The sequence below is a fragment of the Ursus maritimus genome, unplaced genomic scaffold (genome assembly GCF_017311325.1).
Source record: "Ursus maritimus isolate PB19 unplaced genomic scaffold, ASM1731132v1 scaffold_35, whole genome shotgun sequence".
Taxonomy (NCBI): Eukaryota; Metazoa; Chordata; class Mammalia; order Carnivora; family Ursidae; genus Ursus; species Ursus maritimus.
Genome location: NW_024426119.1, coordinates 9317110 through 9344570, shown reverse-complemented (window position 1 = coordinate 9344570; position 27461 = coordinate 9317110). Strand labels below are relative to the sequence as shown.

The 27461-nt window shown below is 38.5% G+C and overlaps 2 protein-coding genes across 2 annotated transcripts in view; one reads left to right on the top strand and one right to left on the bottom strand.

Annotated features, from left to right (window-relative positions):
* TMEM62 (transmembrane protein 62) overlaps positions 1-14270 on the bottom strand; it is a 48912-nt gene extending 34642 nt beyond the window's left edge. Inside the window, exon 1 of the mRNA XM_040620512.1 lies at positions 14192-14270. The gene's annotated coding sequence lies outside the window, so the exon portion shown is untranslated. The remainder of the gene's footprint in view (positions 1-14191) is intronic.
* Positions 14271-14415: 145 nt separating this feature from the next.
* The window catches only part of UBR1 (ubiquitin protein ligase E3 component n-recognin 1), a 130851-nt gene continuing 117805 nt past the window's right edge, over positions 14416-27461 (top strand). The window contains exon 1 of the mRNA XM_008702183.2: positions 14416-14547. Within this exon, the coding sequence (XP_008700405.1) occupies positions 14467-14547 (81 nt within the window). The 5' untranslated portion in view covers positions 14416-14466. The remainder of the gene's footprint in view (positions 14548-27461) is intronic.

Below are 27461 nucleotides of genomic sequence, written 5' to 3'. Positions count from 1 at the left end.
TGATGGTTAATGATTCTTCAGGGAATACAGCTAATACACCATAAATCATCATACAAGGTGGTTCTCAGTTCCTAACAGCCAAAGGAGAAAGGTAGATTTCTTGTTATAAAGAGAACGAGCGGCAGTGTACCATGAAAGCAAAATATCCCAGAACTAAAGTCAAGGCAGAATGTATCACTTGGCCATTTCACAAACAATGAACATTGTCATCAACAGTCATAAAATGAACTATGTGACTCTCATAAACATGTAGAAATTATCTTCAGATTGCTATTTCTTATACTAACTTTGTATAATAATCCAAAAATATGGGGCATCTGGGTGGCTCAGTCAGTTAAGCATCCAACTCTTTCTTTAGGCTCAGGTCATGATGTCCGGGTAGTGAGACTGAGCCCCACATCAGGCTCCGCACTCAGTGCAGAGTTTGCTTTAGGTTTTCTCTCTCCCTCTCCTTCTGCCCCTTCCCCCTCTCGCATGGGCTCTCTTTCTCTCTCTCAAATAAATAAATAAATAAATAAATAAATAAATAAATCTTTTTTAAAAATCCAAAAATACAGTATTAAATCATTGTTCTATGAAGTTATTTCTGTGGAGAGCTAAAGTAATGTAATCAAAATAGGTTTTTTGTTTATGTAAAGATTTTTAAATTTCAAAATTGTGATAAATATATAAAATTTACCATCTTACCCATCTTTAAGTATATAATTTAGTTCCATTAGGTATATTCACATTGCTGTGCAACCATCATCACCACCCACCTCCAGAACTCTACAGCATCCCAAACTAAAATGCTGTCCCCATTAAATATTGATGACTCATCCTCCTCTCCCCACTCCCTAAGAAATGTTTTCACCATGTTATAGCATGTCAGAATTTCCTTCCTTTTTAAGGCCAAATAATATTTCATTGTATAAATATACCTCATTTTCTTTATTCATTCATCTGTTGATGGACATGTGGGTTATTTCCATTTTTTGGTTATTGTGGATGCTGCTACTGTGAACATCGTAGGTACCAGACAGTTTTTCAGCTTTTTAGGCAGCACTCCATTCACTCCTTAGGAAAACAAATTTGAGGAGAATGTCACCTAGGCGGTTAAGGTTCTGTATAAGGAACCTGAAACACCTGCAAAGTAAGAAATCACAGATCAAGGAAATTCTCACACATGCTATAATACGATGAACCTTGATAACATTATGCCAGTAAAATAAGCCAATAAAAGTATAAATACTGTATGATTCCACCTATATGAGGTACTGAGAGTAGTCAAATTCACAGAGACAGAAAGTAGAATGGTGGCTGCCAAGAGCTGGAGAGAGGGGGAAATGAGGAGTTAAGGTTTAACAGATACAGATTTTCAGTGTTGCGAGATGAAAAAGTTCTGTAGACGGATGGTGGTGATGTTGCACAACAATGTGAATGCATTTAATGCCACTGTACAACTAAAATGTACACAATGTACACTTAAAAATGGTTAAAATGGGGGGGGGGCGCCTGGGTGGCGCAGTCGTTAAGCGTCTGCCTTTGGCTGATCCCGGCGTTCTGGGATCGAGCCCCGCATCAGGCTTCTCCACTAGGAGTCTCCTTCCTCCTCTCCCACTCCCCCTGCTTGTGTTCCCTCTCTTGCTGCCTGTCTCTCTCTCTGTCACATAAATAAATAACATCTTTTTTAGAAAATGGTTAAAATGGGGCACCTGGGTGGCTCAGTCAGTTAAGCATCTGCCTTCGGCTCAGGTCCTGATCCCAGGGAGGGATTGGGCTCCCTTCTCAGCAGAGAGTCTGCTTCTCCCTCTGCCGCCTCCCGCCCCCCTGCTCGTTCTCTCTCTCTCTCTCTCTCTCTCTCTCTCGTGCAAAAATAAATAAATAAAATCTTTTAAAAAAATGATTAAAATGGTAAATTTTGATATGTATATTTTACCAATAATTTAAAATTATTTTTAATTTTAAAAAATACAAAATAAATACTAAATTGGGGCACCTGGGTGGCTCAGGTCATGATCCAGGGGTCCTGAGATCAAGCCCTCCATCCTGCTCCCTCTCAGTGGGGAGCCTGCATCTCCGCCCCCCCCCCGACTCCCCCAGCTTGTGCTCTCTCACTCTCTCTTTCTCTCTCAAATGAATAAACAAAATCTTCATATAGAGAGAGATAGATGGGTAGATACATAGATACTAAATTAAAAAATAAACATGGGAAGCTTGATCTTAGGTTACTATTAAAATGATCACCATTTAGGGGTGCCTACCTGGCTCAGTAGGTAGAGCATGTGACACTGGATCTTGGGGGTGTAAGTTTGACCCCACATTGGGTGTAAAGACTACTTAGCATCTTTTTAAAAAACACAATCACCATTCATATGTCATTTTCTGGTTGAGTAAAAGAAACAATGACCACACAGTCATTTTGGAATGAGGCAATCACAGCAAGTTTGGATGACACCAAATCCATTCTTTACATGTGTTTAAATGTATAATATAGATGGAAAAACAGTCAGGGTTGTCAGCTTTCACATTTCTGAGATACAAATGCTACTTTGCCATCCCTGCAATGAAGCATGAATCTAAAAGCCTTAAAAAGAAAAAAATGCAGGGGCGCCTGGGTGGCGCAGTTGTTAAGCGTCTGCCTTCGGCTCAGGGCCTGATCCCAGCGTTCTGGGATCAAGCCCCACATCAGGCGCCTCCGCTAGGAGCCTGCTTCTTCCTCTCCCACTCCCCCTGCTTGTGTTCCGTCTCTCGCTGGCTGTCTCTCTCTCTCTCTGTCAAATAAATAAATAAATAAGAAAAAAATTCAGAGAACTAATGCCCTCATCAAAAGTTAGAAAAAGTACCAAACTCAGCAATTAAAATTAAAAACTACCAGAGAAATATGTTGGTCATGTTATAATAATAATTATTATTATTATTATTATTTAAGATTTAATATTTTTAAAGACTTATAAAGACTTATTTATTTGAAAGAGAGAGCATGAGCAGGGGGGAGGGGCAGAGGGAGAGAAAAAATCCACAAGCTGATTCCCCGCTGTGTTTGAGACCCTGGGGCTCAATTCCAGGACCTGGAATCATGACCTGAGGCAAAATCAAGAGTTGGTGTTTAACTGACTGAGCCACCCAGGAGACCCTAAAGATTTTATTTCTAAGTAATCTCTACACCCGACATGGGGGTTTGAACCCACAACCCTGGGAACAAGAGCCACACACTTCACTCCACTGGCTGAGCCACCCAGGTGCCCCCATTATTTTTTTAATATTTAAAAGTTAGCCTTTATTTCTTAAGTTGATGGTGGATACTCTGGTCTTCATTTTACTGTTACTCTTTAACATGTACATATGTTACGTGTAACCTTTAGGATTATAAAATATTTACCATAGGGGCGCCTGGGTGGCTCAGGGTCCTGGAATTGAGCCCGGCAACTGAGCAGGAAGTCTGCTTCTCCCTCCCCCACTCCCCCTGTGTTTCTTCTCGCACTGTCTCTCTCTCTGTCAAATAAATAAATAAAATCTTTTTAAAAATAAAATATTTATCATAAATTCCTATGAGAAACATTTAATAAAAATGCAATAAATGCATACTTATTTTTTCCATTAAAAATATGGAAAATATTTAAATGTGTACTCTATTCAATCTGATATTTTTACTTAAAATAATTTATCCTAAGGAAATATATGGATGTTTATAGGGATTTACCAATAAGTATGTTTATTAAAGCAAGTTTATAATAGAAGAAAACTGGAAACAAAATACAGTAAATGTTCTACAGTAAGAGTTTTAAAAATAAATGACACAGCCATATAAAGCAATACCACGCAGTAATCTTAAAATAATTTTGAAAAAAACATTTATAGTATGAAAATACATTGATATCATGTTAATGCATATTTTGCAAAACTGTACAGTATAATGCCATTTTACACACACACACGATGCAGGCAGGCATGCACGCGCACACACGCGCACACACACACACACACACACACACACACAGAAAAAAGCCTGGAAGCATATACACCAAACCGTCAATGATGGTTATTTTGGGATTCTGAAATTATACGAGATTATAGGTTATTTATATTTTCTCCTCTTTGCATATCCATATTTTCTGAGTTTTCAACAATGACAATGTAAAGAGAAAAAAAAAAACCTTTTATTTTGTTTCAGGTTAGCAATATTTTTCTATAAAAGACCAGAGAGTAAGTGTTTTAAACTTTGTGGGCCAGGGTGTCTCTGTTGCAACTATTCAAATCTACCATTGTGCGAAAGCAACCAAGTCAATATATAAATGAATAAGGTGGCAGCATTCCAATAAAGTTTTATTTATTTATGGACACGGAAATTTGAAGTCTATGCATTTTAAATGTATTATAAAATATTCTTCTTTTGATCTTTTTTTCAACTGTCTAAAAATGTTAAAACTATTTTTAGCTTGAAGAGTATATTAAAATAGACAGCAGGTGGATTTGGGACTATATTTTGCTAACTCCTGTTAAGGACAAGCTATTCTTTGCTCGTACAACTCATTTTCCTGCAAAGGTAAATTATCTTGATTTTTCCATGTGTTGGTTTTCCAAGTTCTTATCACTAATTCAACCTTAAACTCTTCAACAGTTGTCTAAACCTCTACCTGGCACTTTTAAAACCTTAAAGTATTGTGCCGTTTGTATTTTTCAGAAGTAGCCTCTCCCAGAGCTTTCTGACTTCTAAGCTGGCCTGTTTGCTCACCACACCTGGTGCACAGCTTACCAGCTGTATCTGGTATCTGCTTTCACTCTGTGCTTAGGGATAGATTTTTTGCTGTTCATCTGTTAGTAATACAGTGTTCCATGTATTGCTCATCTACCGTTTAATACTTTTGTTGAACTTTTTCTCCAAAGTGCCTTGCACAGCATCTAGAAAACAATGCCTAAATATATATATATATAATATTTGTTATTATTACTATTATTTATTATTATTTATTTTAAAAACAATTTTAAAGGAATAAGATGCCTGGTTAGAATATACAGATGGTTGGTAGGCTGCATTGACAGGTGCTCAAACCATCATGGGTCCAGCTTGGGTCCTCCTTCCAGAATTTACTCAGATCCTAGACCAATAAATTTGTTCATGTTTATTTAATCTGTTCACCAAAGCACTTGAACCCCATCACTGATGCAGCCTGCTGCAAACTGGGGCATACAACTCTCCACAAACTCGGTGGAAGGATCCACTTTGTCTCTCTCCAAGCCAGATTTTTTTCTCCTGGTAGGTTGAGCCATTTCTTGCATGTCTAAACAAAGTTCCTTCCATTGAGCATTCACTCTCATTTCTTCTCAGTCATGTGCACGTTTCTGTCCTGGCTCCTCTGTGAAGAGCGTGCTCCCTGGAGTTGTATGGATCTTGATCCACATCCCAATTCTCTCGTCCTATTTGTATTACCTTCAGCAAGTTACCTATCTATTTCTCTTCCCAGACTTTCCCCCCCTCTACCAGGGCTGAAATGCTTTCGTGATTGATCACCTGCACAGACAGGATTGTCCGACCAGCAGAGCCCTTAAATGAAACCTCTGGGTTCAGGGCTGAAAGTGAACCTAAGATCCAGGCCTATGTGGACCCCTAACCTAGGTCTGACTCAATTTGAACCAGCAATCTGAGTTTCACTCCAGAAATGACTCCCTAAGTATGGATATCCTTATTTTTAAAATGAAGCCAACCCCAGAAATGAAATCTCTGAACCCAGGACTGATTCTCCTACAACTGGTGCTGAAGCCTCCAGTCCTGACTACTTTGTCACGTTCTCAGGATTTTTGCAGTTCTAGCATAGGGCTGATCTCTCCACAACTGTGGGAATGACCTTTGTCCAAGACTGAAAACTTCTGTTCTAATGTGACTTCCTCTCCATCCTGGTTTTGACCCTAAATACTTTAATGACCCCTGCTTCTCAGCTAAATATGGGAGTCTTTTTCTTCAAGTATAATCTGCCCCCACATGGGGCTGCCATGGTTCACAGACTTCCTGAGAGGAACAGAGAGCCCCAGTCTCTTTTCTTAGCTCAGAAACCAGCACTCTTGGGGCACCTGGGTGGCTCAGTTGTTAAACGTCTACCTTCGGCTCAGGGCGTGATCCCAGAGTCCTGGGATCGAACCCCACATCCGGCTCCCTGTTCCCCTGGGAGACTGCTTCTTCCTCTCCCACTCCCCCTGCTTGTGTTCCCTCTCTCACTGGCTGTCTCTCTGTCAAATAAATAAATAAAATCTTAAAAAAAAAAAAAAGAAAGAAACCAGCACTCTTGGAACAGCAACTTATAAATAGCAGCAGAACTGGAGTCATAAGATGGGGACAGTGGTATCATTCTATAATTTTTTTCTTTTTTGCTTGCTTCTTCTTTAAAATTTATATTTCCTTTAGTAAGTACAAAATTCAGTTTGGCTTTATATTGTTTTGTTTTCTAGATAAATCATGTAATAGTAAGTATCCTCCTGTCTGAAGTGTCTGGTTAACTTTTCCACCAAAATACCCCAAAACAAGCAAGCATCAATCTAACCATTCACCACAGTGTAAATGTCTTTTCAAATTTACAGAGGGTACACTGGATTGTCTCTGAACATGCTTCATTTTTATATTCAAGTTACTGCCATTTAAAAATCATGCTCAAGGCCTTCCCAATAGCTACATTTCCAACAGACCAAAGATTATGCAAAATGAAAAGCAGTCTCTAATTAAAAAAGGAAATATTTCTTGACAAAGAACATGCCAGGCCCAAATGAGATAATCCCGTAACTCAGTCAATGAATTAGACAAATAAAAGGCTAAGAATTACCATACATGTAAATGAAAGAAGAACTAATATATATGTATGTATATATTAAGCATCTAGGTTGAACTGAAGGTTTCTTTTTGTAAAAGTTGCCAAATTATTTTTGTAATTTTAGCAAGATTATATCCCAGTTTCCTGTTATTCTTTCATTTAAAGTGCAATGAAATCACAGACGGAACAGTTTTGCATATTGGAAAATGAGAGAATCAGAAAACTTCTTAGAGGAAGTCACATATATACTGAACTCTAAAAAATAAGCAGAAATCCCTTTATAGATAGAGGTGTTGTGGTGGGGGAGGGGGCATTCTAGGCCAAGGGACTAACCTATGCAAAACCACAGAAGTATGAGACTGAATGGGATGTATGGGGAAAATGGCGTGGATAGTTTAAAGTGAGGGGTGGCAAGGAGATTAGACTAACAAAAAGTGTTTCAAGCCAGGCTGAGAAGGGCTTTGAATGCCATGTTTATGAGCGAAGTTTTATGCTATAGGGCACTCGTCTAATTTATTTAGGTAAGAGAGTCACATGACCAGATTTATATTTACAAATAATTCTGGCAGGAAAACAAGTGATGAACATGAGCAAGAGAGTGGAAATAGGGAGACCAGCTGGGAAGGTTGCTCTTCCCTAATCTGGATGAGGAATATCAAGGATTTGTACCACACAGGTGGAATCATGTAGGCACTACTATCATCCACATAAGAAAATATCCCAGAGAAAGAAGCCTATTAAAATAGAATCACTGAGGGTTTCTCAACTCTGATTGCTCATTAAAAACACTTGGGAGAGTTTTTTTTTTAATGGATATTCAGGTCTCACTCCTTTCTAATTAAATCAGAATCACTACAGTGAGACCTGGTATTGGAATTTTTAAAAAGTTCTCAGGTGATCCTAACGTGTAACCCGGGTTAAACACCTCCAGCACAATCCATAAATGAGGACTCTAAAGAAAACGTAGTTCTGAGCATGGCTGTCCTACCTGAGAAAACTAACTAATGTATATTAGCTGTTGATGTACTTCAAACAGTAAAATGACACCTGAAAACTGACCTTGCAACTTACTTATTCACAAAAGTTATTGTGAGCCAATGCTAATTTAAAAAGAAATATGTATTTGCGAAAGAAGCAAAGAAATTCATAATCCTGTTCTAAAGTAGGTCAAGCCACACCTTGCTCTAAATCAGAAAAGAACAATGATAATTCATAAGTTTATATCTGTTTTATCTGCTTCATGCCCTATAAAATGTCTAATATAAGTGTACTAGGATGTTAAATATGTGCCAGATACTAATATTTTTGCTTATTTAATAAATATTTGTATTAGAACATAGCGGTAAAAGAGACTAAAAAAAATTTTTTTATCAGAAGTGGGACAGTGAAGGGGTTAAAAACACACGTTTGAAGCCAGATAGACCTAGGTCTTGAATCCAGTTTTTGTCACTTAGTAATTGTGGGTTTGAACAAGCAATCTCATTTGTTCAAGCTATAATTTTCTTGTCTGTGCAACAGTGATAATAGGAATGACATCATAGAATTGTTTTCAGGGTTATACTTTAAAATGCATCTAAAGTCTTTAACATAGTAGCTGACATTTTTAAGTATGTGTCTTGTCTCCTGCACTTAAGGAACTAACAAATTAGAGAAGGAATTAAATTAGGCCATGAAGAACTGCGACATAAGGCAGCATTATAGGTTATAAATAATTATTTAATAGTTACATCAGTTAGGAACCTAACAGCTTCAGATAATAAAAACCAACTTTAGGGGCGCCTGGGTGGCACAGCGGTTAAGCGTCTGCCTTCGACTCAGGGCGTGATCCTGGAGTTATGGGATCAAGCCCCACATCAGGCTCTTCCGCTATGAGCCTGCTTCTTCCTCTCCCACTCCTCCTGCTTGTGTTCCCTCGCTCTCTGGCTGTCTCTATCTCTGTTGAATGAATAAATAAAATCTTAAAAAAAAAACAACCAACTTTAACTATCTTAAGAAAAAAGCACATCTATTGAAAGGTTATCAGAGACCCAAGGATTCTGCAAGAAGATAGGGACAGGCTTAGAAAAAAAGCAGAAACCCAAGGAACTGCCATGGACCAAGAAGCAGGAGGCACACAGTTTCCTAACAAGAAAAGTCTGAATAGATATTGCTGCTTGAGGATACCAAGTAGGAATGAATTCTAATCACATGTTTGGGGACACTGTCTCCCTCCAACAAGACTTCTGACAATGGAAAGACTTCCTGCACCAAATCGAGAAAGTGCCAACAGATGCAGGACAGTCAGGAAACAAAACAAAAACAATGTCCATCCTGAACACTAGCAGGCATTGTCTTGTACAATGCCAGTCATTGAGGGTTTTAGATAAGAGTGTCTCATTAATCTTCAGAACCATTACATGGGGAGAACAGTCTCATTACCATATCTATTTAATAGATGAGGAAACCAAGTCTCAGAGAGGTTAATTTGCTTAAGGTCACACAACCAGCAAATGGCAAAATAGAAATTCAAATCCAGAAAGTTTGATTCTAGACACTAGGTATATAGCTACTAGTTCCTCCAAGAGGAGGAAAAGATCCAACCACATCTGGCTAGATCACGGAAGACATTATCAAGGACTTCTGAGCTGAATAGACTATCCATTCAACCATCTATCCATTCAAATATCCATCCAGATATTTAGTATTTTATCTATTTTAAGAAATAGGCAGATAATATTTTTTTACACAGGGCTCCTGGGTGGCTCAGTCGGTTAAAGCATCTTCCTTCAGCTCAGGTCGTGATCTCAGGGTCCTGGGATGGAGCCCCATGTTGGGCTCCCTGCTCAGCAGGAAGTCTGCTTCTCCCTCTCCCTCTGACCCTCCCCTTGCTTGTGTTCGGGTACTCTTTCTCTGTCTCTCAAATAAATAAATTTTAAAAATCTTAAAGAAATGTTTTTTACATAAGTACTATATAAATATTTGTTAGAAGAAGAATTAGAAAATACCAGTTAAGGAGAAAGTAGAAAATTAAAATTTCCACATTTTTGCAGTCCAAGGATAACCAAGAGTAGTATTTTGGTGATTAGTATTCTTCATTAAATAAGTAGGTGCTTTTTTTGTCTTACAAATAGAATCATACTGTTTTAGTAACTTGCTTTTTCCACCTAACAATATATAGTGACTGTCTTCTCAAGTTAATAAGAATGCCTCTACAACAGTAGCTCTTAAATTGTATGGTCTCAGGATCCTTTTATACACTTAAATATTGGGGACCTCAAAGATCTTCTGTTTATGTAGGTTTTATCTATTGATATTTACTACATTAGAAACTAAAACTGAGAAAAATTTTAAATGATCTGTTAATTTGTTCAAAATAACAATTAGCAATCCAATACATGTTAACAAACATTTTTAAATGAAAAGTAGGTTTTCCAAAAGAAAAAAATTATTGAAAAGTATGGCAATGTTTTACATTTTTTTAAAAAGATTTTATTTATTCATTCGACAGAGATAGAGACAGCCAGCAAGAGAGGGAACACAAGCAGGGGGAGTGGGAGAGGAAGAAGCAGGCTCATAGCGGAGGAGCCTGATGTGGGGCTCGATCCCATAACGCCAGGATCACGCCCTGAGCCGAAGGCAGACGCCTAACCGCTGTGCCACCCAGGCACCCCAATGTTTTACATTTTTGAATATCTCTTTAACAGAAGACAGCTGGGTTCTCATAGCTGCTTCTGCATTCAATCTATTGTGATATGTTGTTTTGGTCGAAATATATAAGAAAAATTGGCTTCACCCAGATACATAGTTGGAAAGGGAAGGAATATTTTAATGGTGTTTTCATATAATTTCATATAATTGAAACTACAGCAGAACTGGGAAAATAGTAAAAGCTTAAAGATCAATTCAATGTGAAATCTAAAGCCATATCAATTAAATTTTGTACTCCATAACATTAAATTCTGTTGGGTCTATTTACCAATGTGAACAGATCTTTCACCCATGCTTTGTAATATCTGCATTTGTCATATAGAAGATATTGGTTCAGTGAGTTATACAGATCTTCCAAATGTCAATATATTTCATTATACATTATCAAAAAAAGTCACACACATTAATATCACCAATTTCCTTGGGACTTTGTCAAACTCACAGTGGCAGATATGCTCTCTACAGAATATTCTCTCGAAAGCTCTAACAGTAAGATAGACAACAAAAACTGTTTGTTTTCCTTGAAGAGAAAGGCTTTCTTGTTCATGTTTGAGAAAATGCCTGTCAAATACCTAAGTCTGAAAAACACTACATATCTGTTACTTATTCTTTATAGAGCTCTTATTCTACCTGGGTTTATTAGTCAAATAAGTTCATTATGTTACAAAATTTGCCAACAACACAAACTTGATACGATGAAATTTTCATAAGTAATGTACACATAATTGTTGAGAACAAGTGAATTAAATAGATGTAAGTAGTGTTACAGGATTTTATCCTTCTGTTCCCGTGGTTCTTGGTCACTTTGCTTGGAAGAATGAAGAGGTAGACCAGGTAGAGTGGTGGGCAGCAAAGCAAGGTCTATTGAGCGATAGTGAAGCAAAGTTTATTGAGTGATAGTACAAAGCTCCCAAAGTTGGGGGGGGGGGGACCTGAGAGGATTGCCTGTAATTCTTTCAAGTAAATGTGATAGTCCACGTAAAAAATAGCTGGTTCACCAGCAACTCAAGTACTTCTCCTCAAGTCAACTATCATATTTTTGTACACAGCAGAAAAGGTTTATGTGTGCTTCCCATACAAAATATTTAAAAGACTCTCAGGTTGAGATTTAATAATATTTTTATTGCTTCATCAAGGACATTGGGAAACATGCTTTAAGTTCTTTTTTCCCCCTTTTTTAATTGCAAGAGCATGGTGATCAAGAAATGACTTCCAGATCGCTCTGGTGACTCATTGAATTTGGTGTCTCTGCTTTTATTTTGTGCAAAGGGGCCAGCAGCTTCACCCACCATTGCTTCTGCATCAGTTAGTACAAATACCACATGGTTTTAAAAAGAAAAAAGCACATAACCCCTTTGTTATTACCATAAAAATTTTCACCTCACAAACTTACTAAATTTTGGGACCTCTCAGCCAGTCTGTGGACCACACTTTGAGAATCAATGCTCTACAACATTTTAATGGCTGTAGAAAATTACATTATATGAGTGACCACAGTTTATTTAGCCAATGTCCTTTACTGAGAGCATTTATTTCTAATTTTTCTCCATTACCAGTAATGATGTAGTTTAAACTTCATTTGCATCCTGAATTATATCTTTAAGATAGAGCCTTAAAAATGGAATAAATGGGCCAACGAAAAGCATTTAAGAAAAAATGGCTTCTGAATATTGCCTTCCTATAGATTTATTTATTTATTTATTTTTAAAGATTTTATTTATTTATTTGACAGAGATAGAGACAGCCAGCGAGAGAGGGAACACAAGCAGGGGGAGTGGGAGAGGAAGAAGCAGGCTCATAGCGGAGGAGCCTGATGTGGGGCTCGATCCCAGATCGCCAGGATCACGCCCTGAGCCGAAGGCAGACGCTTAACCGCTGTGCCACCCAGGCGCCCCTGCCTTCCTATAGATTTATTAACATACAAGTGTATTTTATGTAACAGTATCCTTCCAGCTTACCAACATGGTGGTTATTATAAGATTTTATTTATTTAAAATTTGAGAGAGAGAGAGAGAGACAGCGTGCACCAGAAGTCAAAGGGAAAAGCAGACTCCCCATAAGAGCAGGGAGCTGGTTGCGGGGCTCCATCCCAGGACCCCTGGATCATGACCTAAGCCAAAGGCAGACTCTCAACCCACTGAGCACCCAGGCACCCGGATGGTGGTTATTTATTTATTTTTTTAAAGATTCTATTTATTTATTTGATGGAGAGAGAGAGAGACAGCCAGCAAGAGAGGGAACACAGGCAGGGGGAGTGGGAGAGGAAGAAGCAGGCTCCCAGCAGAGGAGCCTGATGTGGGGCTCGATCCCAGGATCTGGGATCAGGCCCTGAGCCTAAGGCAGACGCTTAACGACTGAGCCACCCAGGCACCCCAGGATGGTGGTTATTTTTAAGTTAAAACAAAAACGCCAAATTTACGCGCAAGAAATGGAATCTCGTTTTGCTTAATTTGCATTTACTAGGTTTTTTTCATATGTTTATAAAAATTAGTGAGTTGCATATTTATGTATTTTGCCCATTTTTCTATTGATATAGTAATCTTTGGGATTTTATCCGTTGGTCTGTCACGAGCGTTGCAGGCGTTTCTTCCCGATTTTTGTTTACTTTTTAATTCTGTGTAGTTTACTTTTATATATGTTTTAAATTTTAATTAAATTACCTATCAGGTTTTTTTTAATATTTTCTGCTTTTGGTGTCATGCTTTAAAAAGCGTCCATCAAAAAATTAAAACAGGGGCACCTGGGTGGCACAGCGGTTAAGCGTCTGCCTTCGGCTCAGGGCGTGATCCCGGCATTAAGGGATCGAGCCCCACATCAGGCTCCTCTGCTATGAGCCTGCTTCTTCCTCTCCCACTCCCCCTGCTTGTGTTCCCTCTCTCGCTGGCTGTCTCTATCTCTGTCGAATAAATAAATAAAATCTTTTAAAAAAAATTAAAACAAATTTTAAAAAGGCTCCTCCATCCCAATATTATACAAATATTTACTTCTTTTTTTTAGTAAACTCTTAAGAATTATTTTGATGTATATAATCTGGGGTAGAGATATGACTAATTCTTTTTCCAAATAGTTAACCTTTAGCTCCTTCAAGCGTGTTAGATTTATCGTTATTTTCCCCTTTGTTAAAAACATACTATTAAATTATTGGTTTGTAAACAATTTAAAAATTTAAAACAATACAGATAAATCGAAAGTAGCTCTTGACCAACTGCCTCCTACCCTGAGAGCTATTATTAGTTTGTTGTTCTCCTTTTCAGGCTTTTTCCTTCGCATTTAAACACATAAGCGCAAATATTGGGTCCCCCTTCCCCCCCCCCCACTTAACTCATCTTTATCTTTCCACGAAGTTCTACCTTGTTGTTTGGGTTTTTTCACATTTTTCAACACATGGTGTTCCATAATGCGCATGATCATGTTTATTTTGTCTTCCCTCTACCGATGCATAACTACAAGGTTTCAATTTTTTAATATTCACCACCTCTCCTCAAAGCGGCTGGGGACCCGAGCTTTCTTGTGCGCATGTGCCAAGTGTCCAAGGGCTACATTCCTAAACATGGAATGGCTTTGAGTATTTCTTTTTCATTTTGTGGGTTCTAGGGAACCAATGCGGGTACGTAGGGCAACAAACACCCCCAGACCAACAACCTGGCCTGAACGAGACGCAGAATAGGTTCTCAGCCCCTGACAGTCTTCTTCCTTTCAAAATGGACGCTGAATTTATTTTTTACCTCGTAGATGCAACAGTTCGCAGCAACGAAACCAGATGCACAATCATTCAGGCACCGAGGACTACAACTAAGAAATTACGGGAAGAAAAACCTCCAGCGTACGGGCCGTGACGCTTGCTTCCGGGAAGCGAACCGGAAGCCGCTCCTGGATTCTGCGTCAAACCCGACTTCAGGGGCCATCGTAAAAGTGTCGCCCCTCGTTTCTTGGACCGGCCACAGGTTTCCGCTCGTCTCCGGCCGGGGGTCTGGAACTGCGGGTGTCAGTTTCCCTCAAGATGGCGGACGAGGAGGCCGGGGGTGCGGAGAGGATGGAAGTCAGTACGGAGTTGCCCCAGACCCCTCAGCTCCTGGCATCTGTAAGTCCTTGTAGGCAAGTTCCTTTTGTCCCCCCCAGTCCCTCCCTACCGCGCTCTGGAGGATGTCGGGCTTCACCCCTTATGGCGGCTCTGGGGAGGGGGAGTCGTATGGATTGATCTGGAAGGAAGCCATCGAATAAAAGTTAGTCATTTCCCGCATTCCTGCCGACCAAGTCTACGGAATATAATGACTTTGTCCTTTATTAGTCGTGACGAGTTCAAGCACGTCTCTATCCTTAAGTAGAAAGAATTGGTGATGTTATTAGATGGTCTGGTGTGGGGGCTGAGGCGGGATTAGAGGAAAAGCCATTTTCCGATAGACGCAGTGCCAACCCCTCTTGATGACAGGAATCCAGGACGCTGCACCTAATGTTATATTGCATAGCTGGCTGGGTGGGGCCTGATAATGGCAGGGAATACCGCCACTGTCAACTCGTCAAGATAAGGGGTGTAGGAATTGTAGTCTCTCATTCTAGTGTCTTGAGAACGTCAAGCTTAATTCCTCAATGGAGAAAACCGTCATCTGTCGCTTTTTATTAAAGGTGAAGAAGAAACTTCCAGACATTTCGAATCAGAGCAGTACCATTAATTAATATAGCAATTTATACTTGGCCCTTGTATTTTGAAAAAATGGGAAGTCAGAGACAGTGAGCAAATTTGAGTCTATAGTCTGGCCACGGGGTGAAAGCAGATGAGGAGGATAAGAGCTAGGGGGCAATATTGGGGAATGTTCTGGATGTCTCTGGACATCTAGTGGGGAGATATACAGGAGATATTCAAATATTGATCACTGCATGATATTAAGATTTATTGTTGCATATAGAAAAACGTAGGATGTCCACCTCTTTCTGAAGTTTTTTGGTTTGTAGTTTTAATAAACTCATTTTTGGACTATTTTAATCATGCAGACACTTCAGCATTGTTTTATAAGAGAATAAAGTGAGCTCCAGAATTGACTGGCTGGGAGATAGAAACCAGGTAGGAAGGGAGTTGGAATAAAGGTTTGGCTACCAACTAGAGCAGCGTGTGCAACCATCTTCTATCTCAAATATCAGTTCAACCTCACTTCACTGCCGGTTATTGAAGAAGGAAGCATCTATTTGAAATTAGAAGGTAGGGGAAATTGAGAAGCACCTGAAACATCTGGTCTTCAAGGTAGCTTGTGCTTTTTACATCTTAGAAGCAGTACAGAAATTGTGTGGCTAAAAGTGTTATTGTAATTTTGTATTGCCAAAGATGACTAGTGTTTATTTAAAGCTTTCATATATTAATTCCTTCCAGGTGGTACAGTAAAACCTCATCAGTCTAGACTCCACTTATTTTTACTTGGAGATAATGGTACAGAAGTCAAGGTAGAATTAGGTTGCAAACTCTTTACTTCAAGAAATACTCGATTTCTTGGGGCAAGGCTGTAGGTTTGATAGAGTAGTGGGTAGATGCCAAGAGAAGTGTAATAGCCTGAGGGAACTCACAGTTTAGTGACACAGATAAGGCAAGTGCTCAAAGAATTTTAATACAAGATAGGGTGATGTAAGTGGATGAAGACCTGTGACAGGCCTCATGATCACTTTTTGGCTTGGATCCCTCTGTCTAGTTGAGGATTCCAGATATCTCTTTACTTTCCTTTTCCTTTTAAAGCTACTGTCTTCAATTTTATTTTGACAGTGGAGTGAGATACTGGCTTTCCAGTTTATTACTACTTTGCTGTTAAGTAAAACAAGCTCAGAGATTCTTTAACATTTGAATGATTTGTATTTTAAATCACCATTGGGAGGCAGGTAAAATAAAAATAATAAATATGGCACAGTTACAAGGTTTTAGAAGTCTTAACAACTCCATTAAAGCCTTGTCCTTGGTTATGCTTTCTATTATCCTTAAATCGAACTTTCTTCTTAAACCCCAGGTCATTTCTCTGTCATACTGCTACCAAAAGCATGAAGGCTCTCAAATTCCTAGTGTCATCTAACATGCAATTAAGGTGAAATAATAGATATGAATCATTGGACATTTATAAAAGTCATTGCTTAAGAATCATTAGGGGAGTAGATTTTGTAGATCTGGGGTGGGGAATTTTCACAAGCATGCCCTGTTGATTCTGAAGTCCTGTTCTCTGAACCACACTTTGAGTAAGACTTAGCTAGACATTTGGAAATTCTTAGTACAGAGTTGACAGTTGAGATTGTGGGAATGGAGAAGATCTTTGAGGAGAAGTGTGTGTGTGTGTGTGTGTGTGTGTGTGTGTGTTTGCGCACATGCATGAGGACATACACACAGGTTCAGACACANGGAAAGAGGGAAGGAAGAGAGGGAGAAGGACTGGGGACAGGCATGATTGAATTTCAGGGATAGAAATGGAGGAAGAACCAGAGAAGGACCTAGAAAGGAAACAGCCAAGCAAGTAGGAGGTGAGAGTAGTACAGTGCCATAGGATCTAGTTTCTAGGAGAGGGTAGTTTATTGGGTCCAGAAGATAGGAACTGAGAAAAACCGGGAATTCAGAGAGTATGTGGGGTGGTCTGACAGAACTTCTGTCTTCTACTTTGACTGAATTTTCTTTCGTAAGTCAATCTCAGAAGGTGTCTCCTGGCTTGGTACTAAGGTCTTTTCTTTTTCCCATCTATACCCTCTGTCTATGTGATTTCATCCAGTTCTGTGGCTTTTAATACCGTTGGTATGCATTCAGTTCCCACATTTATATGTCTAGACCGTCTCACTTCTGAACTCCAGATGCACAAATCCAGCTACTTGCCTACTTGACATAGCCACTTGGATGTCTGATAAGTGTTTCAAACAGGGGGAGCAATTAGGAAGCTACTGCTATAACCTAAGCCTTAGCTGAGGGTGGTTTGTACTAGAGAGACATCACTGGAGATAGAAGTGGATAGATTTGAGAGAGATTTTGGAGGTATGGTAGAAGCAAAAAGATTTGCTAATGGATTAGGCATGAGGATAAAAGGGAAGAAACAAATGAGATCTGGATCCTCAGTGTTTGGTTTAAGCATTCATGGTCATGGTTGTTTCATATTCTGAGAGAAAGGACCAGATTTGGAGTGGGGAAAGAAGGGAGGCTAATCAAGAATTTTGTTTTCCCTGTCTCATTTTTTTTAAAGATTTTATTTATTTATTTGACAGACAGGCAGCCAGCGAGAGAGGGAACACAAGCAGGGGGAGTGGGAGAGGAAGAAACAGGCTCTCAGCGGAGGAGCCCAATGCGGGGCTCGATCCCAGGACTCCGGGATCACGCCCTGAGCCGAAGGCAGATGCTTAACGACTGAGCCACCCAGGCGCCCCGGTTATCCCTGTCTCATGACACTTCCATAATAGCTCTCAAACGCAAACATTTCTCTCTGTCTCCACTCCACCTCTCTAGTCCTAGCCACCATCTGTTGCCTAGGCAACTAGAGTGGCCTCTTAACTGGTCTCTTTGCTTCCATTTCTGCCCTTTTCCAGTTTATTCTCCACAGATCAACCAGAGTAATCTTTTTAAGACTAATTCAGATCATGTCAGCCTCCTGCCTAAATCCTTCAGTGGCTTCCATTTTACTTGGAATAAAATCTAAACTCATTACAAGTCTTTCAAGATCCTGCATGATCTGGCTCCTACATCTCCCCCTCATTTCCTGTTATTTCTCCTCATTTACTGTTAGCCACACTGGCCTGCTAGTTTCTAAAACAAGCACAAGATCTGTCTTGCTCTAGGACCTGTGCCTTTGCTTGCTGTTCTTTTTTCCAAGAGTGTTTTTCCTCTGCTTTTTCTTGATACTTACGCAGTCTGAAAGATGGTTTCTTCTTATCCTTCTATGTGTAAGCACCCTGTTTATTTCCTTTATTGCACTTATTACAATCTGTAATTACTGTGTTGTCTTTAGTATTTAAATATCTGTCTCTTCCACCAGAATGCAAGCTCCGTGAAGACAAGGATCATATCTGACTTGTCCACTGATACATCTCAGTATGCATTTCAAATAGCAGACATTTACATACTCTTAATGAATAACTGAGAATCAACATTAGTGATTTATTTTAACAAGATTGGTAGTGATTGGATGAGGGAGTTGTGGAGGCAGGATGGGAAGAGAAATGAGGGAGCATATTAGGGTAGTAACTAACATTGGGGTCCAGGCTGAAGGGAGGGGTGTAGGAAAAGCCAAAACAGGAATTCTGTGGGGGAATTGGTGGGATTTGAGTTATTAAAAGTTATGATGTTGACATAAATGGAAGAATGAACATTATGGTCAGTTAGGGCTTTTGGAGTTTGAGAACATGGAGGCACATCAGGTTTTGTGATGGAAGAACCAGGTTAGATGAGCCTCTGTGCATTCCTAGAGCACCCTTTTCATATTCCTGTTGTATGCAGCATGCCTCAGGCTGTCCTGAGCATTGCCTATTAGCTGTCTGTCTTTCCTTCTAGACAATAAACTCTTTGAGAGCGTGAGCTGTTTCTTGTTCACACCTGTATCTCCAGTACCTAACACATTGTTTCAAAATTTTTATTGAATGCATGCATGAATGAATGAATGAGGAGACAGTAACTGAGGCGGAGTGGAGGTGGAGGGGTAGAGGTAATAGGAGTTGAGGAGGTTAAGAGAAAATGAGGCTAAAACGTTTAAAATTGAAAAGGGAATTTAAAAAAATTAACATCGAGTTATATTTAAGTACAATAAAATGCTTCCATTTTAAGTGTTTTGGTTGATGAGTTTTGATAAATGTATACACCTGTGTAACTACTACTAAATTGGTGTACAGAACATCTCCATTATTCCCAAAGTTATATTATCTCCAAATGGGGGGATTTTAGGGTTTTTTTTTCAGTTTAGTATTGTGTTTGTGCAATAATCATTATGAAAATCAAGAAAAAATTTATCTACACTCTTGTGTAGTGGACCTTTAAAAGATAAAAATTTATTTTGATAGTTGACCTTAAAATACTGAGATGGGGCACCTGGCTGGCTTAGTCAATGGAGCATATGACTCTTGATCTCAGGGTTGTGAGTTCGAGCCCCACGTTGGGTGTACAGATTACTTAAAAAAATAAAAATCTTAAAAAAAATAAGTAAAATACTAAGAGAAGAAGGAATAGAAGTTATATGTTATTTTCAGTGGTGATGATATTTCTTAGAAATTGGAATCTGTGTCATTTTAGGCCAGAGCACAGCTCTCTATAGTAAGGACACACTTATGATGAGAAAACTAGGACAAAAACGAAGGTCTCTTGAGTCCTGACTGAAGTGCTCTGTCACCAGATCGTAGCAGGGCCTAGTGCCTGAAGTGCTCTGTCACCAGATCGTAGCAGGGCCTAGTGCCTGTTGTTTTTTCATCATCATCTCCTAATTTCTGTTGTGTACAGCTAAGGAAAATTCTGATTTTCAGTATCAGACTCTGTAGACTCAAATATGAAGTTGAGGTGTAGAACTGCAGATTAGAGTGATAGATTCAGTCCCACTACCTGTAATACTCTAGGGAAGAATAGTAATTTAGGGTGGGTAAGCTGGTGCTGAAGATGGACTGTTTATGTTTAATAACAGACATTGTCCTGCAAATAAAGAGGTTTTTGTCCTCAATACTGCATGGAGAGACTGGGTAGATATGTGTATAAATCAGTGATGCACGATGAACCAATGCAGTGTCCTGACCATCCTCTCTTCATGTGTGCTGGCCTTGAGGGTTATTTCAGATTTCCCTTGCCATCATTTTACCCATTTCTTTACGGGTGCTGATCGTACACTGTGCTCTCTGAAAGTTTTCTTTAAGCTTTTAACTTACTGCCTCAAGTGACTTAAGACAAAATATTAAGACCTCTTTAGGCCCAGGAAATTTACTGTGAACTCCTGTGTGTTCTTTTAAGGTATTCTGAGTTAACATGCCTCCTGTTGAAGAAACAATTGTTACTTGATGAGTTTGGTTTTTTTTTAAGCATTTGGTACAGCCTTTTTTTTAAATGTTAAGTTGCACTCTATAATATGCTAAGTGCTTATGGAAATATGCTGTACTAAATAAATGTTACTGAATGACTCTAGAAGAGTTATTGTGCTTCCCTAAGTGCCTGCTTGCTATCCGGGAATGATATAGGCCCTGTCCAGGATGGAGTCTGCTGTTAATCACTTGAATATAATAATCCTCCGTCTAATAGTTTACTTAATGCCATTCTTCAGAACAAAGTCTGTTTGACGTGTTTGGAGGAGTGGGGCTTAACCACTTAACTATGTCTTTATGGACTACTTTTAAAAATGCCTTTGAACTTTTGGTATTTATGGGTAAGCTAGAATGACTTGAGAACAGGAAGAAAAATCTATTAATTTATCCATTTATTTTTATATATACACATACTCTACCTTGTAGTCTAAGAAAGGATTTTAGTCCATTTGCAATTCTATATTCAGTACATCAGAAAGAGAATATGAGAGGGGCGCCTGGGTGGCGCAGTCGTTAAGCATCTGCCTTCTGCTCAGGGCGTGATCCCAGCGTTCTGGGATTGAGTCCCACATCAGTCTCCTCCGCTAGGAGCCTGCTTCTTCCTCTCCCACTCCCCCTGCCTGTGTTCCCTCTCTCACTGGCTGTCTCTCTCTGTCAAATAAATAAATAAAATCCTAAAAAAAAAAAAAAAAGAGAATATGAGATGTGTACTCCACAGTTTAGGAAAGCAGATTTCATTGTTCCGAAGATTTCAAGGAGAGCTTAGAAAATTGGAGCATGAACCTATGATCAGAGAAGAAAAAGGAAGAGAATGACTTAGGAGGGACAGAATGCTTTCAAAAACTAAATTCTGACAGTATGCTTATGTATTATCTTAAAAGAAAAGAGAGGGGCCTTATTTGTCACCTGATTCTATATTTGACCCTACCTAATTGTATCAATGCCATGAAGACATAGTATACTTACTTACCATATTTACGAACAACACAAAGCTGGCAAGGATAAGAAATATGTTATAGGACACATGTACAAAGAAATCTCCTTAGTCTGCATATTGCATCAAAACTAACAAAGTGAAATTTAATCGTGGTGAAAGTACAGCCTTATACCTCAGACTAGGTATTTGTATATAGGACCAGGTCTCTTATGTGTGATTGACCTAAGGGTTTTAGTTGTCTGCAAATGTACTAAGTCATAATATGATGTGGCTGCCAAAAAAATGAATGTGACCTTTTTGAGCAGTTAAGTACCCTGGATAAGAAAGGTAAGAAATAGTCCCACTCCTCTATACAGAGGCCCATTGTGCATGTTCCGTAAAAGAGTAATCAACATAGAGAGTAGTCTGAATACCATGGCTTCAGGGATGGTCAGATGTCATTTCTAGGGATGGACAGATTTCTTTAGTTTCTGTGTTCCAGTGTAGCTCCAGAATAAAGAGACCGATGAGAGACTTAATAGTTAATCTTCATTTATTTGAAAGGTTGTTCGATGAAAGAGCAGAGTAAATTGTATGGATTATTTTCAGGCAGTATAGGATAAAAATTACAGGAGAGTAGATTTTGGTTTAATTAGGAGCTGTAAGAATGGACATTGGCTGAAAGGAAGTGTTCAGACAGGCTTAGGGAACTAATTATCAGATATGTTATAGATAGGATTCCTCATGGGGTAAGCAGTTGAACTAGGGGTTTTGTTATTGTTTGCTTGTTTTTATGAAACTTTATGAGTCTGTCAAACAATATTACAAGAAAACTTTGAGTAACCAAAAGATTTCTTGATGCCTGGAGATACTCCAATTACACTCATCCGGTACTTGCTATGAACAATCCTAGAGCCTCTTGATATTGTTTTACTCTCAAATGGAAGAGTTGGAAAAAGAGTTGGAAAAGAGAGTCTGAAGCCTTGTAGATGTCAGCAGTTGTCTAAGGAAATGTAAGTTGTGGTTTGAACAAAAAGAACGTTCTAAAAGTACGTTCCTTTTTCAGAATGATGTTTCCAAACAGGCATCCAAGTCCCTGGGTCAGAACTGAGAACATATCTTAATCTCCATGGGGATGAGGAAAATGTTTGGAATGTTTGGGAATTTAAATGTTGTGAGAACTTGTTTTTATAGAACAGTCAATTAAAAAAGCCTCTGAACTCCAAATGTTGAAAAAAAAAATTTTTCCTTCTGGACATTGAAATGAAAAATTCTTAATTTTATTGTTATCTGAAATGGGTAAAAATACTAAAAACAACCAAACAAATAAATAAGAAAATCAAGCCTACTCCAGGCACCAATAATTCCTGAACATGTCACCCAGTAAAATACATGCTGTGTAGTTTTTCTTATCTGGAGAAGACGACAGATCTTAGTTGAAAAGATTTTTTGTAGATGTGGCAGTCATCTAGGGAAGAGTCTTTATGAAAGAGTGAAATTATACTTTATCTCCTGTAAGAATTCTGTAGTTTTAGAAGGCTTAATGTCAATATTTGCTTTGTTCTGTCTAGCAAGAAATGCATAACATTCAGCAATGACTGAGAAGTTTTTTTTCTTTAAAGATTTTATTTACTTATTTAGAGAGATAGACCATGAGAATGGCAGGGAGGGGCAGAGGGAGAGGGAGAGAATCTCAAGCAGACTCCTCACAGAGCACGAAGCCTGGTGTGGGGCTCAATCCCACAACCCTGAGATCATGACCTGAGCCGAAATCAAGAGTCAGATGCTTAACCAACTGAGCCACCCAGGCGCCCCAAGAAGAGAACTTTTATTAAGTATTTGTGGTGGGCCTGTGGGGATACAGGGATTTGGAAGGCCGCGTTCCTCCCTTCAGGGAATTTATAGTCTGGGTGAAGAGGCTAGGTGTACGCATATAAAGGTAACTAGTGTTATCTGGCAGAGGTCTAGGTACTGGATGAGTACCTCCTTCAGTAAGTGCTGTATTTGAGTTACAGGGGAGAGAAGTTTTCTTAGGCTGATCAGTGTAGTAGTCAGAGAGGAGTGCCTTGAGTTTGATGGACCTTAAGGAATAACTCCCGGTGGGGATGGAAGGATGGAGAGCTAGTGGTAAGATCCCTGGAGAGGACATTTAAGGCATCAACACCCAGACATTCTGCCCAATCAACCAACAGTATAAAGATAACATTTTAAAATATTAGTTCACACTGGGACGCCTGGGTGGCTTAGTTCGTTAAGCATAGGCCTTCAGCTCAGGTCGTAATCCCAGAGTCCTGGGACCGAGTCCCGCATTGGGATCCTTGTTCAGTGGGGAGCCTGCTTCTCCCTCTGCCTGCTGCTCCCCCTGCTTGTGCTCTCTCTGTCTCTCTCTCTCTGATGAATAAATAATAAAATCTTTAAAAAAAGGAATTAAATATTAGTTCACACCAAGATACGTAATGACAGATACAATTTAAGAATATTTAGCAGTACACAGTAATGTTAGGCAGTTGTTAGTGAAGAGGCTTCATTTGGAGGAAAGTAATAAAAAGAAGGCAAAACTATGTTTCTTGTTGTTTTATGATTAAAATGAAATTGACTAGTCTTAAGGGTAAATTTAAAAGTACTGTGTACTTATATTTGGTTGAGTACAGTGAGCCCTGAACTTAGGAGTTAGGATACCTAACTTCTGTTCCTGACTCTGATACTAATTGGTTATTCGATCTTGGAAAAGACAATTTACTTTTCCCTGTGACTCATGTTTTTCATCTGTAAAATGAGAGACTTGAACCAAAAGATCCCTTAGGTTTTGGTGACTGTCAAATTTCTCATGTTCTTCAAAGTATTCTTCAAAAACTTGAAAAGAACTTATTCTGTGCCTTCCATAATTAGGTAACACAGAAGAATTTTTTTGTTTGGGATATAGCAGTAAATATATATACAGGATTTTTTTTTTCATCTAGTATTGTTTGGAGAAAAGAACCTTAGGTATACCATAGAACATTAGATATTGTTTATTTCATAGTTACAGTTGTTGCTACATTTGTGGAGGAAACAAGTTGTTAGTCTGAGCGTACCCTAGAAAAGTTGGAAGTTAGAATACTGGAGGGTATAGTTGGGTTTTTTTAAGGTTTTAGTAAAATATTTTTAATTTTACAATGAAAAAATTCCCCCAAATATGGAAAATGTCACTAAGAATATTATTCATATTAGGTAAGCCAATGTACAAATTCTGTGAAAATATGCTAAACTCTCACCACCTACTGCTGTTAACATTTTGGTGTATATTCCTCCTGATTTTTTCCCCTCATATGAAATATTTAGCCAAAGTGAGATTTTATACATACTGCTTTGTAACCTGCTTTACCAAACTATATATTATTAATGGCTTTCTAAATTAGTAAATAATCATCTTCAGTATCGGTTCTTTTTTTCTTTTTCTTTTGAGCTCATTTTAGACTTACAGAAAAGTTGCAAAAATAGCAGTAACAGTTCTCTTATGTCCTTCACACCTACATTCCCTAATGTTAGCATCTTACATAACCATAGTATATTTATCAGGAAATTAATAATGATAGTAACTAAACTATAGACCTTATTTGAATTATAATAGTTTCCCCACTGACATTAAATGTTTTTCTGTTCCAGGATCCTATCTAGGATCTCACATTAAATTTAGTTATTTCTCCTTTGTTGCCTCCAGTCTGTAATAGGGTCTTATTTTCTCCATAGTCATTTCAAGTTTGTAACAGTGTCTTGTTCTTGCCTTGTTGTTCAAAATGACCTTGATGTTTTTGAAGAATATTGAACAATTATTTTGTAGAATATTTCTCAATTTGGATTGATGTTTTCTCATGATTATAATGAGGCTATGCATTTTTGGCAGAAATAACACAAAAGTGGTACCATAGCCTTCTCAGTGTATCATATTAAGGAATTATTCTTATTACTGGTGATACTTACATTAATCACTTGGTTTAGTTGATATCTGCTGGGTTTCTTTACTTTAAACTTATTACCTTTTCCCCCTTTTAGTTAATAAGTATCTTCAGGGAGATATTTTGAAACTATTTGACCTCACTTTTTTTTTTTTTCAGATTTTTTATTTTTAAGTAATCTCTACACCCCACATGGGGCTCAAACTTACAACCCCAAGATCAGGAGTCACATGCTACACTGACTGAGCCACTTGGCACCTCGCGGCTCTCCTTTTCATCTTTTAAAGTATATACTTTGAAATTCATTTTTTAAATTTACTTAAATTAAACAACTTTTATTATACGATTCTGTGAGTTTTGATATTTGCTAGCAGTTGTGTAACCATCATCATAATACAGGTATGGAAAAATTCCATTGCACTCCAAAATTCCCTCACTTCAGGGGCGCCTTGGGTGGCCCAGTCGGTTAAAGACCTTTGGCTCAGGTCATGATCTCAGGGTCCTGGGATCAAGCCCCATGTTGGACTCCCTGCACAGCGGGGGAGTCTGCTTCTCCCTCTGACCCTCCCTGCGCTTGTACTCTCTCACTCTATCTCAAATAAATAAAATCTTTAAAAAAAATTTCCTTACTTCTACTTTGTAGTAAACCCCTGGCAACCACTGTGCAGTCCTTCATCATGATAGTAGTTTTGCCTTTTCCAGAATGTCATATAAATGGAATCATACAGTACATAGCCTTTAAAATTTAAAAAAATTTTTTAGAATATAACTTTAATGTGTACAAATACAAAACTATGTATAAATGCCAGTTTTTACATAACTATGAGACAAACACGAAATACCAATAAAAACAGAAAGCCAGCCCGTTTCAAATGAATAACATTAATTTAATTAGAAGGATGTTAGGTGCAACTAAATTGTCAGTGTTAGGTTAATACTAGAGATCTGTGCACTCAACCTTCTGTTTCCCTTACCTCACCTCTGTTCATTTAAGCTTGCTGTTACTTAGTGCCATTGAAAATTGGTAAGGCTGGGCTGGGTGGATGGTTTAGGGTAACCATACCTCACTTTTAAGCCCAAATGGCCAGTGAGTAATCCCCAAATGCCTTTTTTAACAGGGCATTTCTTGATACATGGAAGGCTGTCTTGTTTGAAGATAAGAGTGGAATGGTGGTGTTATTAAAACCTGCATGTGGTGTCTATGAAACCCACATATGATGGGAATCAGGAATTTGGCACAGAGATGAGCTCTGCTCAGTTCACACAGATGCTGTCACTATGAACATGTCCCCAGTTGCTAAGAGGCAGTACATAGCCTTTTGAGTTAGACTGTTTTTACAATAATAGATTTTGATGTTGTATGTATTGATAATTTATTCTTTTTATTGCTGATCAGTATTCCATGGTTTGACTGTAACATAGTTTGTTTCTAATTCACCAGTTGAAGGACAGTTGGGTAATTTCTGGGTTTTGGCAATTTAAAGCTGCTATAACATTCATGTATAGTTTTTTGTGTGAACGTAAGTTTCCATTTCTTAGGTAGACTCTTAAAAGTTTGATTGCTGGGTCATAACGTAAGTATATGTTTAACTGTAAGGAAACTACCAAACTCTTTGTAAAGTGGCTATACCATTTTCAGTTCCTACCAGCATTTTCCTTTTCCAGTTTTCTGCATCCTGTCGATACTTGGTATTGTTAGTTTTTTATTTTATTTTTATCTACACTTTAATATAATAGGTTGGTTGGGGTATCTCACTGTCATTTTAATTTGCATTTCTCTAATGACTAATGATGTTGAGCATGTTTTCATGTACAAATAAGCCATCTGAAATAGTTTCTTTTTTGAAGAGCAGAAGGGTTTAGGTTTACTTTTTGATGAGTCTTTATACTCACACTTTATACTCATACTCATACGTTTTAGACCTTGATGAGTTAATTTATCCATTTTCTTTTATGTTTTGTGCTTTTGGCATTCTAAAAACTCTTTTGCACTCTTTCGTTTTGATCTCTCAGTAAATGTTATGGTTCCTTGAAACAAACTAAGAGTGTGGGGAATGCTTTGTCTGTACAACAGCTGACTGGTAATAGAATTGTCTTCACAGACCAGGAGTTGCCCATTCCAAGAGGGAAGGGTAGTTCTCACCCACTACA